General features: G+C 43.8%; 1 protein-coding gene across 6 annotated transcripts in view; it reads left to right on the forward strand.

Annotated features, from left to right (window-relative positions):
• USP49 (ubiquitin specific peptidase 49) overlaps positions 1-15,223 on the forward strand; it is a 79,913-nt gene that overhangs the window by 62,998 nt on the left and 1,692 nt on the right. For 5 of the 6 annotated variants that reach the window (XM_085850764.1, XM_085850763.1, XM_085850761.1 and 2 more), the window contains 2 exons: positions 14,304-14,509; positions 14,656-15,223. The exon at positions 14,656-15,223 is cut by the window's right edge and continues 1,692 nt beyond it. In XM_085850764.1, coding sequence (XP_085706890.1) covers positions 14,304-14,509; positions 14,656-15,223 — 774 coding nt within the window. The remainder of the gene's footprint in view (positions 1-14,303; positions 14,510-14,655) is intronic. The other variant, XM_085850766.1, reaches the window with a different exon arrangement.

Genomic DNA, 15,223 nt, shown 5'->3' on the forward strand with positions numbered 1-15,223 from the left:
TTTCTTACACATGATTACCATGTCCCATTCCTGAAGGAGAAAAGATTTCCATTATTCAAGTTCAATCAACAATGGCAGCGAGTGTTCATATCAGAAAATGTGTGTTTCCATTTAATTTATGGCCTGTTCATCAGCATGTGTCACACATTGGAAACATGCTACCCGAAGTCAGAAGATAAACAGGTCAGGGTGTGGATAGAGTGGCACCCAACGGGAAACACAATCGAAGCACTCCTTGAGCTGAGGAGAAGGTAGATGTGGGCAAGTACAAGTTTGGGCCGGACACTGGGTTGAAGGAGCGCAGTGTGGAACTCCAGGCCTGTCGTGCATTGAAGTGACCACAGCAAGTTCACGATGTATTTGCAGAGCGGCAATCGAGAGTGTGGCTGAGAACATTCCTCCATGCAGGCACCACACAACGCCGACGTTAAGACTTTGCTCAACCTTCTCCTCAGTGGGTTTTTTCTTTCTTTTCCCACATTGCTCCATCTTATCTCCTCGGGAAGGGGAGGGATAATCATGTGTTGAATGCTCAATCACCCAAATCTGGCTTCTCCCATCGTCCAATCTTTGTGTGGAATTTCATTCCAAAGTTCATTTAGATGAAATCGTACATTGCTTCAAAGACTGCTTTCAACACTCCGAAACAAACAAAGCATCAAGTAAACACCAATCAATAAACGTCATGAGCACATGTAGTTCTACAAGACTAACAAAGATTCTTATGGAAGCATTTAACTTGCATTATATGTCATATCAATATTTTAATCCCTTTCCTTGTTATTTCCCAAAACACATTGCTAAAATATACAGAAATCCCAGTTGTACGTATACTCAAAACATCCATCTCATTTGCTATTTCCATCGACATTTTAAATCTCTGACATTTCTCCATCTGTCCACTTCTCTCTCACCAAAACAGCAAACATGCTGCCATTTTTCCAACTCACATTCACAAACCATCTATCACTTCCTCCGACCTTCTCAATTACGAATCCATTTTCTTTTATCAAAACAAATAAATCATTTTAAACAGTTGTTCAAAAATTGTCAAATCACTTGTCAAATCTGTTATCAGGCGAATATCGTTTAAATTCCAGCTCAAACACTCTGTCTACACATGCAGCTTCACCCTCCACAATCTTTATCCCAGTCTTGGAAAAGCATCTTAAACTTCAGACTAATAAACATCCAAACTCTCTTAAACAACTTTTTGGTCAAAACAAAATATTTCCTTTTAAAATCCATAAATGAAAAATTTAATCTTCAGCATCTATCCAATTAAATCATGAATTTACCTTGACTGAATCGATCAAAGGGTTACACTGGGTTGTTTGCCATTGCCTTCCCAGCACAAGTTCAGGTAACCTCAACATTCGCAGATGAATAAAACAATATTTCAATGTCCATCCGAGGGAATCATCTATTATCTGTGAATCGCCCCATGTGCTAAACATCATCAAATCATTAAAATCATTCCAAATCACGTTTCTACATTTAAATCACATACAGTATATCCACATTCACAATTGTTATTTCACAATTTATTCAAAATCCCGATGGTTGTAAAATAAAACTTCAACACTTTTCCCTCAATGGACTTCACTTTAAACATTCAGTAGAGAGGGTGCGCCACAAACACCAAGGAACAAGGAACAGGAAGTTCTCTCCACATCCAGTGGGAAGAAAAAGGAAAAACTCTGACAGGCAAAACCCACAGTTTAGCATTACTCTGTCATGGCTTCAACACATACACTAAACAGCATTGCATCTCATAGACTCGCGTGTGATCACGTGACAAATACCAATCACATTTCTATCTCATCCTCTTGAATCTGCATATGAATCAAATTTCACACCTAAAGCAAAGGCTCGAACAAAGACTCAGTGTAAACATATATGCCACCCCACAGATCGAGTGGAGGGGTCTCACACAGTGTGTTTGCGACCTTCGCGTGGAAATACACAACGCAAAGAATGTATAACATGCCATTTCAAACAGACCCACAGCTCAACTCAGCACGAGTTAAAATATCGTCAAAATCCCAACAGAACACGTTTCATTGCAGTGAATATTGGAATCGCACAAGTTTCATTTTTTTTTTACTCTCAGGAACAAATCACCCACCATGCTCCCAACTGGTTAATCATCTCTTGCACTCTACAAAACGTTTCGTGCAAATCATTGCATTTACAAATCTGTAAAACCTCCACACAATATAATATAACAACCTCACTGCCAACAAACTTCCAGTGAATTCAATGAACAAAAAGTAACTCTTAAAACTCTTACAAACAGGTAACTTACAATGTTTATCTATTTTAACCCTATCTCGGCGTCTCAGCCGTGTCCTCGGCGTCTCTCTCACAGCCGGTCCATATCAATGCAAACATGTGGCATGTCGCTTCATCATGCCTATTTAATTACGCATCTGGCTCCTCAACGAGCCTCTTCTTGTCATCTGACTCCTCTTCTTCTCCAGCACTTTTCTAAAACAACTACAGTACTTATTATTTACTTTAAAACGGACTCCCTCCGCCGGATCCTCTTCTTTCTCTCAATAAAATTATCTGACAATGAACTTTTCTTTGTTCGAAATGCGTTACCTGCTGAGAGCGCTCTCCCTTACCTTCGCTCAAGCACTTGTCGTTCCTCCAGGCACTGCCTCCGGCAGATTAAGCACCTCCAGTCACGAACACCGCACCAACGTCGGTTCGAATCCGAGTCTCGGCGCCAACTGACGTGGATTTCTATCCTCGAACCGCGTCGTGATCGAAAGGATTCTTGATTGTTGAGGGATCTTGACCTCCTCGAGGATTCAACGTCTAGCCGACTCAGTGTTGCATGTATCGGGATAAAATAAACCACAGAAGTCCAGTAATAATCAATGTCCACAAGGAGTTCTTTCTTCTGTACCATTTATTTGCTCTCCCCCTGATCATTCTCCCCCTCCCCATATATCCATTCCATTTTATAAGCAGAGAGGCCTTTGATCGCAAAAACAGAATGCACAGCTTATCAGCCCGGTCACCTTGTACTTTCAGAAACCCAAGCAATGTCCAAAGTGTCAAAGAAAGACAAGATTATAAGTAGGTGGTAGGCCTTAACAACTAAATAGTAGAACAGTAGAGGAAAAACACAAACACTTTGACCTACTCAGACTGAGGCAAAGGTTTCTTGTCTAGAGAGTAATAATTTCCCCAACACTCCCCCCTTGTTGCCTAATAAGGCAACACTAGTTAAGTTTAACGATATATATTTTCTCTTCACTTGGAAATGCATTCTCTCTTGCGTTTGAGTGTGCCCATTTTCTTGGGTAGTCACATCCCCCCTTTTCCCCATCGTAGAGCTCAGTCCCTTAGCCTTTCCTGTCCCGCAAGCCAGGTGGCTTCATGTGGTTGTACAGCTTCGGACCTGGTTGAGGTTCCGGTAGGCCCCTAGGCCGATTGAAGATAAGGCTACCCGTTGGGCTGCACAGCTGATTTTCGACAACCTATTTCGGGAACAAAGCAGATGAGCAAGAGTGGATTGACAATTCCCGTGAATATTGAACACATTCATTTGCGCTACTTATGGATTTCCAAGTTCAGGTTCTATCTCAAAAGAGTCGTAGGACTCAGTGTCAAAACCAGGGTATGAGGGTGGTGCTTGGGCCACCATCACCTTTTAGCAGTATTCCACTTTAAACAAGAAACAATCAATGCCGGCATTGTAATTGTTGCACATCTAACAAGCACCACTACAATGATGAACCACAATAACCCAACGGAAATCCAATGCAATAGGGTAGTTCCCCAGCCTCCAAAAATCCCTTCAAACCAGGAATAAAGCCCATCTTTCGTAAAATAATTGTGATACTTGGCTCCTTCTTGCTTAATCTTGTCAGCTATGTTCGTGATTTTCTCCGAGTTATCAGGGATATAAGTACAACACTCAGAGTTAATTACAGCACACGTTCCTCCTTGAGCCGCGAGAATGAGGTCGAGCGCAACTCGGTTTTGCATTGAAACTGCACGTAGGGCGACGACCTCCGAGTTGATATCAACCATGCCTAGAGCAGTTTTATTTGCCAATAATTCAAGCGAAGCAGCTAACTCTGCCAATCCCACAGACGTTTGTCCAACCCCGTAGTGAGGGATTAAAATCATGAAGAACAGTTCAGTTGACGTGAAACCCCGTTTACCTCGTTTCAAATGCTCAAAAGGTGATTTAGATAACAGGCGCATATGCGGCAAAATGAATGACAAGAAACAAGATCCACTCCAATTAACTGGAAGCCATGGGTATGCTCGATTTCCACACACGAAATAGGTATTATTTAAAGCGACTTGTGGTCCCATCGTGTGATTTTCATAAACATAATGACTGCATTCAGAATTTCCTAACCTTCTCTCTCCCCATGCCTCTTGTACCAAGCATAGTTCGGGTTTTTCTGTCGCCCGTTCAACCATAAAATGTGGAGGCATTTTACTTAAATTAAAATTTGGCCAAAACCAGTTACTGAAATTTCGTTGTCGGAGGCAATTTCCATTTCCATTGGTAACGATGTGGTCGTCAAGGTTATTATCTTGTTTATCCCAGTTTCTTTCCTTTGCCCAGTACCCACACCATTCACTCAGATTGAATGGTATAGCCAGAAGCGGTATCCCAGTAACTGCTGAATGAGGTATCTTAGTACAAACCCAGCAATTGGTTTTATTAAAAGCTTTCGCGTGTTTACGAGAAAGAGCCAGATAAGTGTTTATTCCATGTGGTGAACCCACTTTGCTCGTTAAGCTTCTTCGGTCTCTGAATGCCCTAGGCTTAGTTTGGTGGGTAGTCTGATAGGCCCATCTCCAAAGAACATGCAAATAATGTTGATCACAGACAGTACTTATCGGTTTAACAGACCAAGTACACATTGCACCACTTGCATTTAGTAGTACAAATAATCCTGCAATGGAAAGAATCATTAAAGTTATCAGGAAGCAATGTTCTCCTTGGGTTATTTTTGGCCGTGTGCCAGTTTGCAGTGTGTGGCATGGATCCATGTTGCTCTTCCTTTACACTTCACAGCTGTATGGGTAGTTAGCAGTATTTGAAATGGCCCACACCAACGTGCCTGAAGAGAGTTCTTCCTTTTGTAAATTTTCACATAAACAAAGTCTCCAGGTTTGAAGTTGTGATGATCAGACGTGGCTGGTTCTGGCAGAGCTTGTTTCACCTGTGCATAAAAAGTTCTTACAGCATGATTCAGAGAGACACAGAACGTAAGCAACGTGTCGTCCATTTGCTGCACGTTCATGTCTTTTATAGTCAAAGGAGGTGAGTTCGGTAATCTCATTGGTCTTCCCATCAGAATCTCATGTGGAGATAAGCCAGTGTTTCGATTTGCGGTAGATCTCATAGTCATGAGAGCAATTGGCAGAGCATCTGGCCATTTTAATCCAGTTTGTTCACAAATCTTGGCCAGTTTATTCTTCAGGAATCCATTTTGCCTCTCTACTGCCCCCGCAGATTGCGGACGATGCGGGCAGTCGAAATGTTGCTTTATTTGCAATACGCGACATAATTCTTTCACCACTTCGGCTGTGAAATGAGTACCTTGGTCACTGGAGATCCTACAAGGTATTCCAAACCTACAGATGAAATCCTTCATCAACAGTTTAACCACAGTAATGGCATCTGCTTTCCGACAAGGGTAAGCCTCAACCCATTTGGTGAACAAATCGACGATGACTAACGCAAATTCAAAACCGCAGCATTTTGGTAACTGGACAAAATCCATCTGGATATGAACAAAAGGTCCGAATGGGACTGCGTGACCCTGGGGGGCCGTCTCCACCCCACTAGCTGGGTTATGTTTTTGGCAAATATGACATGTCTTACAATACTGTTCTGCAATTGGACTAAACCCCGGGGCGAACCACTGTCTCCCAATTAAAGCACTCATGCCGCCTTTGCTAGTATGCCCGGCCCCATGTCCCAATCGGCGAGCCAAGGTAATAGAGCTCTTGGTGCCACCACACGACCATCAGATGATCTCCATAATTTGGATTCATTATCGAATTCACATCCAGCCAGTATCCACAAATCTCGTTCTTTAGCACTGACAGCTGTCTGCAAAGTGTTTATATCGTCAATGGTCGGTGTTGCCTCTTGTCTCAATACACATTGTGATATTAAAAGAGCTCTGGTGTGGGCAGCAGATTTTGCAGCTGCATCTGCCCTGGCATTTCCCCGTGAGACGTCATCAGATCTCCCAGTGTGGGCGTCACATTTTACCACTGCAATTTGGTGAGGCAGAAGTATTGCTTCCAGTAGATTCGCAATCCATGTTCCATTCCTTACTTGTGTACCTGATGACGTTATAAAACCCCTTTCGCGCCAGAGTGCTCCGAATTCGTGTACAGCACCAAAGGCATAGCCGGAGTCAGTGTAGATTGTCACTATTTGGCCTTTGGCTAAATGGCATGCACGAGTGAGGGCGAACAGTTCTGCCTGCTGCGCGGAACAGCTCTCAGCCAATCTCCCGCTTTCGATTACTTCGTGATCAGAGCAAACGGCGTAGCCTGTTAATAAACATCCATCAGGTGCACGCGATGATGAGCCGTCGACATATAGAACCAATTCAGAATTTTGGATTGGTGTGTCTTTCAAGTCAGGACGGGGTTGACACGTGTGGGCGATTATCTCTTCACAATTGTGAGGATCACCATCTTGTACTCCTGGCAACAAACTAGCAGGATTCAGCGGTGCGCATCTCCCTAATCGTAATGTTCGTGGGTGCTGTGAGTGAGAGTTCGTATGTTGTTGCTCTTGAAGCCGACAAATGTTGTGTTTTCGTTTTTAACAATACAGCTGTCACTGCATGCGGTACCAGGAGAATCAAAGTGTTTCCCGCGACGAGCGCTCGGTCGCCTGCACCGCGAGCGAAGCGGCTGCTACTGCCTTGAGACAAGGGGGAATCCTTGCGCTACCGGATCCAATTTAGTACTATAATATGCAACAGGCCGTAATTTATTCCCGTGCTTCTGTGTCAGCACAGATTGTGCGAATCCCTGTCTCTCACATGCATACAAATGGAAAGGTTTTTCATAGTTTGGTAAACCCAGAGCGGGAGCCGAAGAAAGAGCCTGTTTTAACGTTACAAAAGCCTTGTCTGCATTTTGTGTCCATGCAAGTGGGCTGGGCGCGTTTGCCGAACCAATGTCCACCAGGGGGCGCACTCAAGGCCGCATAATCTGGTATCCACTGTCTGCAATAGCCGGTCACTCCGAGGAAAGACCTCATCTGTTTAGCAGTAGTTGGCTTGGGCAGGTTTAATATTGCCGCTATACGTTCAGGGGAGATGCGTCTTGTGTCTCCCCTTCAGAATATGTCCCAAATATTTAACTTCTTCTTGGCAAAATTGCAATTTAGCTCTCGATGCTTTGTGTCCTTTCCTGGCTAAGGCCCTCAACAATGTCAATGTATCTCGTTCGCATGCGTCTTTTGACGCTGAACAGATCAGCAGGTCGTCAACATATTGAATCAGTGTGGACCCACAAGGGAAAACTACATCATCCAAGTCGTCTTTGAGGGCCCTCGAGAATAATGTTGGACTTTCACAATAACCCTGGGGCAATACAGTCCAAGTGTATTGCTTTCCCTGGTAGGTGAATGCAAACAGAAACTGTACTTCTTGGGCTATTGGTATACTAAAAAAACTGAACAAAGATCCACAACACTAAAATAGGTAGTGTTACTTGGGATGCTTGATAGAATGGTAGTTGGATTTGCAATTACAGGAAAAGCTGGAATTACCGCATCATTCACTGCCCTCAAATCCTGTACGAATCTCCACGTTGGTTTCCCAGGTTTTCTCACAGGTAGGATCGGTGTATTACATTGACTAACAGTGGGAATAATTATCCCTTGTTTCAATAGTGCTTCCACGACAGGAGCAATTCCTACCTCTGCTTCTGGAGACAAAGGGTATTGCGGTTTTCGAGGCAGTTTCTTTTTTGGATCTATAGTGATCTTGATTGGATTCATACTTTTAATTTGGCCGACATCGTTGGCATGTGTTGCCCACAGACAAGTCGGGACTTGTTCGAGTATTTCAGGTAATTTTCCTGACCCATTTAATTCTGAGAGATCGACCACCTCAAACACAGCTTTTGCTGATCCTTGACATTCTGTCCAACAGAATCCCTGTTCCCCGATCTTCCAAAGTCCGTTTACTTGGCTCGATTCCATCAAAGTCGCTTGTGATGCTTTTTTCAAAGAGGTTACCATGTGACCAATGTCCGTTTCTTGGTAACCTTCTGCAATCACTAAAGTAACATGTGGTGTATAACACTGGACGGTTGGTTCCACAATTTTAATTGTTCCTGCGTCAGATGCACCTCCAGGCCAATTCCTTGCTTCCCAATCCAAATTGTTCCCAACACTAAGTCAAAGGTCTGGTGTAATTTCGAGAGTGTTTCACTCGCATAGACGTTATCTTTTCCCTTGATGTTGCAATCTGCAATGCAATGTAGTCGAGTCTGTAAGTACCGTCTGTCCATGCCGTGTTTACTCACCCAATCGAGCACCTCGGGTACGTTTCTCTCCAAATGTGATAAATATTCCTGCAAATGGTTAAATGCTTCACAATTAATCACAGTCCATTGATATACAAGATTTTCTGTATTTTCCTGTAATAAATTCATCATAGTTATGTGTGATTCGTGAGGCATTTCTAAATATACACCATCAGGGGTACACTTAATTGAACAATTCAGCTTGCATAACAGATCTCTCCCCAACAGATTAATTGGTGTATCAGTTGCCATCAAAAATGCATGGTTTGCAGACAATGGTCCAATTTCCACCCGGAGCTGCTCTGTCAGTGGAATCGTACTAGCAACTCCCGACATTCCCACTACTTTTACTCGTTCTCGCGATAACGGGGCGTCTGGGAAATCACTCCTTCTGAGCGCAGATTTGGTCGCTCCTGTGTCGACTAAGAAAGGAATCTCTTGGCCTTCAATTTTCAAAGTCAATTTCGGTTCGTCACATGGTTTCAAAGTCAGGAAGGGTAACTCAGACGAAGTCGCTTCTTTTCTTTGTCATAAAACGAATGGGTTTTGGGTTTGAAATGAACCTTGAGATGGAGGAGGAAGAAATGAGGGTGGAGGAGGAGGGAACGAGGCTGGAGGAGGAGGAGGAGGGAATTCGGTTTGAGGTGCAGTGGGTTGAAATGAACCAGCTTGCTCAAACTGTGTTCCCCATCTTTCCTGTTGTCTATAATATGGATTTTCATTCACTGGAGGCGTGGAGTGTCTGCGAGTTTCATCTCTGTATTGTGCCGCTGGTCTCTGTTCTACTGTTCATACGAACTATAAGTTCGACTGTTTCTACGATTTCGGCATTCATTAGCCCAGTGCCCTTGTTTTCCGCATGTATAACAGAAATCTCTGCGCTGGTCTCTGTATTTTGGTCTCTGACGGTAATTGGTTTGCCCTCGGTTTTGTGCATTATATCTCACATTCCTTTCCCCGGGGCATTCACCTTGACCTTGAACCTGGGATAGCATTAATGTTGATTCGTTTTCCTCGTCAGAACGATGTTTCAACAATGAATTACAATGCGTTACATATTCCATCAAGTCTTTCACTTCCTTTAATTCCCAACCAATACATACTCGCTTTATCTCATTTTGTAATTTGGCCGTCAAACCATTAAGGTAGACATGAGCAAATGGTACCCCCTCTTCTTTCAGTCCAGAGTGACATTGGTATACACCCCGAAAACGCTCTAAGAACTCCAATGGGTCCTCGCCAGCGCGTTGCCTGCACACCTGTATTTTTGCCCAGTCGGTCTTAAGTGTTACCACCTCTGTGACAGCGTCAATGAGGGTGTCAATATGTTCTTTGAGCTCCTCCCTGTCTCCAGGAGCTTCATCTGGCCATGCAGCGACCTGTTTCAATTGTCGGAGTAACCCCTCTGGTACCACTAATTTTAATAATATTTCCATGTCCATATATGTTGGCTGATGGCATGCCACCACCACGCGTAGTTCCGCCTGGAATTTTTTTGGGTTCTCCCGTATCTTCGGCATCTCATTTACGATGGCTTTTAATTCAGAGCCCCACGGACGATATATTGCTTGTACCTCCCTTGCACCTGGGTAATCTCGCAATGGAAACGCGCCAATGAGTGCCTCATCATCTCCGTCCTTCGCGGTCTCTGGCATTATTTTTTTTGATCGAGTTTGTATTTTACCCTTGTCAGCAAGAGGAACTTTATTTTTGCTTTGTGTTCTTGTTTCTTTCTTAATTACTCGCCTCCCACAGATCGAGTAATAATCAATGTCCACAAGGAGTTCTTTCTTCTGTACCATTTATTTGCTCTCCCCCTGATCATTCTCCCCCTCCCCATATATCCATTCCATTTTATAAGCAGAGAGGCCTTTGATCGCAAAAACAGAATGCACAGCTTATCAGCCCGGTCACCTTGTACTTTCAGAAACCCAAGCAATGTCCAAAGTGTCAAAGAAAGACAAGATTATAAGTAGGTGGTAGGCCTTAACAACTAAATAGTAGAACAGTAGAGGAAAAACACAAACACTTTGACCTACTCAGACTGAGGCAAAGGTTTCTTGTCTAGAGAGTAATAATTTCCCCAACACCTGCATAGTCCGTGAGTATCAGCTGTGGCTGTATGGACATGTGGCTCGTTTTCCTGACGCTGATCCTGCTCACCAGATTCTCTCAGCGAGGGAGTCTCGTGAGTGGAGGAGGTCGATGGGCCGACCACGTGCCTCGTGGTTGCAGCAGGTTGACCGGCATCTCAGGGAGATGGGGATGGGCCTGGCATCTGCCTGGGGGATGGCCAGTCGGAGGCCCCTGGAGTACGGGCAGAAAGTGGACGCGGTGACGCGCTGCTCTGGCACATGCTCCCATACCTGATCTGACCTGATGTCATTGAAGACATTACATCAGGGATGCAATAAAGGAGATTTAAGAGAATGGAGAAATTAAACATTTTAACAGTGGGACGTTTTATACACGGAATAAAGGAAAGGTCGAATTGAAAAATAAGACTGGTGAATTATGATACAATACAGAGAACCACACGTGTGAAAGAGGAAGTTGTAACATTTTATGAGACCGTTTTTTTATTTTTTTTTAAAGGATTAGGTAAGAAGATTAGGTAAAGGAAAGGTTGAAGAGAAGATTGTGAAGGTGTGTGGTGAATGTGGATTGGCAAAAGTAGAAGAGGATGGTAGGTCGACAAGGGGAAGGAAGAAGAAGAGTCGGTACAGGAAGTCATGTGGTTACGTGGGGGTATCAGGTGAGAATGGAAAAGGTCTTTTTTGTTGTAGTTTTTACAGTTTAAGACATGAAACAGAGGGGGGGGGGAGTTGGGAGGGAAAGGAGTGTGGAAGGAAAGTGGTGAAAAATAAAAACTGATGATAATAAGGAGAAATTACAAATAAACACGATCATGCACATAAACGGGAAGAAGGGTAGGCCTCAGGGAAACCGGACATGACAAGACCGACGATAACTCACCGAATAAGACAAATTATGAAACAAAACCGAACTAGGAACACACCGTAAACATAGTGGGGCAGATAACAGCAATTTTTGAGAGGAATCGTGCAAATGATGATACAAGCATCAAATTTGGCACATTTCTTCTCTAGGAGATTCTAATCAAATCTGCCTGATTGGCCATTTGAAAATCCAAATTTTGAAGAATTTGAAAAAAAAAAAAAACTTTAAAAAAGTCAAAATCACGAATGAATGTTGGATGCTGGCTGAGATTGGTGAATGTTTCAGAAACATCATCAAAGACGTTCCAAGTCTGCCATGCAGTTTTCTTCCCTTTACCGCGGAAGGCAGACACGACGTCACATCCAGTGAACGCATGGAAGTATGGGATACCTCTGGCTTTCTCAGGCCCTATGGCAGAAACTACCTCATGGACTGGAATCCATCGTGCCTTGGCTCCTTGGCCAAAGGCAATCCACATGTTCTCAAGACATAGTTCATGTAAGGATGGCAGTACAGATATTGCTATGACTAGTACGTCTGTGTCATTAGCCTTAATGATAATGGACTTGCTACCATCCATCGTTGCATCCCTGGCGTGTACAAATATTCGAGTGTCAGCTTCTTCATAACAACATGGAGACAGCATCCAGTGACTTCCTTGTGTTGCTAATGGAATATTCTCCTTTTGTGACAATGACTGTGCTTGTCGTCTGTGCTTCACACATCTTTTCCGCAAGAAGTGAAACAGCTCAGTTTTGTTGCTGTCATCTCGAAGAAAGCTTCTCCAGTTACTTGGGGTCTTACTGGTTCCTGTCACTTTTCTTCTGATTCCTTGCCCCCTTCTTCTGATTCCTTGCCCCCTTTTCGACCTTGCCTCGGACGTCAGACTTGACTTCTTGTACACATCAAACACTACGTCCACCCTCTCGTACTTGGCACCATAGGGTTCCACCTTTGGGATGATGTCTTCTTTAGCATAGTCATCAAATATCTTTGAAGTGCGTGGAGGGAGGGCATTGATAAGTGCTGAGCCATCAATGATGACTGCATCTCCCCTTGGTTCTCTGTCTGGGATGTTCACTTGCGCTTGAAGAATTTCAGCCAGCTGTGACTTCAAATTTTTTTGAAGTTTTTTTTTTCTTCTTCAAATTTTTCAAAATTTGAATTTTCAAATGGCCATTCGGGCAGATTTGAAACCGAAAGCCCTGCAGAACAGAAATGCCAAATTTGATGCTTGTATCATAATTTGTACGATTTTTCTACTATCTACTACACTAATATGGAATGGTCTAACATGGAATTTTATCTTTTTGAAAAGAGCCCAAATTGTGCATGCGGGAAAATGCATGCACAAAATACGACAAACAACGACCGGATACTTATATTTGAGAAAGTCGGCAGAGACCCCTGGAGAGAACCAACCGTAGCTCAAAAACCGGAACCGGAAGTTCAAATCAAATTAAACAATATCTTTTCCATTCAAACAATCCACCACATATTTCGTGATAAATGTTCAATGCCTTTAATGATATAAATACACACAAACAGCTTTGTCTTTATTGTAAACATGATGCTGTGATTTAAAGGAATGGAGGGGGGAGAAGTGGGTGATTGGGAAGGGACGGACTGTCAGCATCAGCTTGTTCTTTTGGAGTTCAGGAGTGTTTCCCTTTCTCGTCCTGGATTGGCTACATTTGTGGTGAAAACAGTTGGAGTCTTTTAAAAGAAACCTTGCAGTTTTGCATCCATATGATTGCAAATAGCTCTCCTTCTGAAAGATTCAAGCATTGTGCACCATTTCTAGAAATATTTTTGGTACCTGCAATCATTTCTACCCCATGAACCCTACTTAAACCTACCTTCTTACTCGAAGGTTGAAGTGTTTCTTCCTCTCCTCTTTTCCTATTTCTTCACTTCCTTGCTTGTTGCGTCCAGCTGTTGCTCTACAGATTGGTACCTTTGTGCTCTCCATCAGCACGCTTTTTACATGGCTGACAGAAAGGCCTAGGCCTTAGCCTGGGTTTGAATCCCGACCCAGCTGTAATCGGTCATGTTGGTCTTTGACAGGCAGGGTGATTTATCAATCCATGTGCCGTCCCTCAAATGAACGTTAAACGGGAATCCCATGTGCCAGCATTAGTTGATGGACATTAAAGATCACACGGTGTCCCTCGTGAATAGGAGGCGAGCTATCGCTGACACCGTAAACAAATTACAAATTCCTGCCTTGACTTCCTGTGTTAGAGTGGTAACCCATTCAGCTGTGTAAACCGAGCCAACCAACTGCTTCGGCAGAACCATCGCTCTGTATAGAGCATGGTATTTGAAACCTATTTTTTTATGTATTTCTGACAGGATGGTGCAGAGGTGGCACACTTACCTTAACGTGGTATGTGCACTACCTGAGTCCGAGTTTGATTTTTGACCTGAGTGAAGTGTTGAATTGGTGTTTCACAGGCAGCACGGCTTTACAAAGTGAACCATTCCTCAGATTGACACTGAGCCATTTGTTCTGTCTGCTTGCGTTCGTAACTGTAGTTGGTCGACATTAAAGATCCGAAGGTGTTTTTCACAAAGGGTAGGTAGAAGGTGAGTTATTGCTGGTTCCTTGAACAAACTCCTGTCACCTTCAGTCAAATGTTAGGCCGTGCTTTATATTTCGTGAAAGACTTGGGCCAAAAACTTTTCCCAGCCAAACTCACAAGGTGGGAATAATTGAATCTATTTCAGAAACAGTACTAAGTACCAGTCTGCATCCACATGTATGTATATTCCTAATATTTATTTTTGGGCAGGTGGTCTGGCCGCAACCATCGAGAGAAGATTGGTGTACATGTGGTTTTTGATACCCAGTTGAACATGCGCTCTTACTGTACACGAGCTGGCAAGCGACATCTACCAACCGATAGTTTTGTGTACGACCTCTCTGCCGTTGTGCAGCACCATGGCAGGGGATTTGGTTCTGGTCATTACACTTCCTACGTGTACAACACTGAGGGTGGTATTTATTGCGACATTCATACTCTACACTCTCCTTACTTCTCCTTTTTTTATTTATTCACAACCTGCCTCACAGCATCGATTGAGCAACAAAATATTTCATTACCGTTATTTGTTGACCAAGAATGCGATTCGTCGTGTGTGCAGGATTCTGGGTACACTGCAATGATTCGGAACTTAGCGTATGCAGCGTGGAGGATGTGTGCCGAGCCCAGGCCTACATCCTTTTCTACTCGCAGCGTGGTCCACCGGACAACCGTTCGCCTATTGCTGTCAGTGATGCCACGGCCGTCGTTGCTGGCAACATTCCGTTGGTTCTTGCCGACAGGCCCAATCCTGCTGACACTGTGATATGTGATGGATCAGAATCTGCAACGGACTTCGACAACTCAAAGTGTCAAAATAGGGCTCCCCTTCTTCCTCAGCCTCCACCCCCATCATTGCAGCTCCCCCACACTGTGGTGGTAGCCCACGAAGATGGAGATGAGGTGAATGCGACACCTGTGAGTGGGAAAGGCAGTGTCCCAACTGAAGTTCCTCAGGTCAGTGGAGCCGAGGCAGGTAGAAGGGCTGATATCGTTGCGGCTTCATCGATGCCTGGTGAGGAATTGAGCGAGCTTAATGGGGATGAAACAGTTGTGTCACCAGCAGTGATGGGAATTAACTTTGACCCTTCACCTTGTCACTCCCCTACCTGTCCTGTGGCTTGTGACCC

This window comes from Eptatretus burgeri, chromosome 13 (genome assembly GCF_056783735.1).
Source record: "Eptatretus burgeri isolate ZD-2024b chromosome 13, Ebu_testis_v1, whole genome shotgun sequence".
In the NCBI taxonomy this organism is placed as follows: Eukaryota; Metazoa; Chordata; class Myxini; order Myxiniformes; family Myxinidae; genus Eptatretus; species Eptatretus burgeri.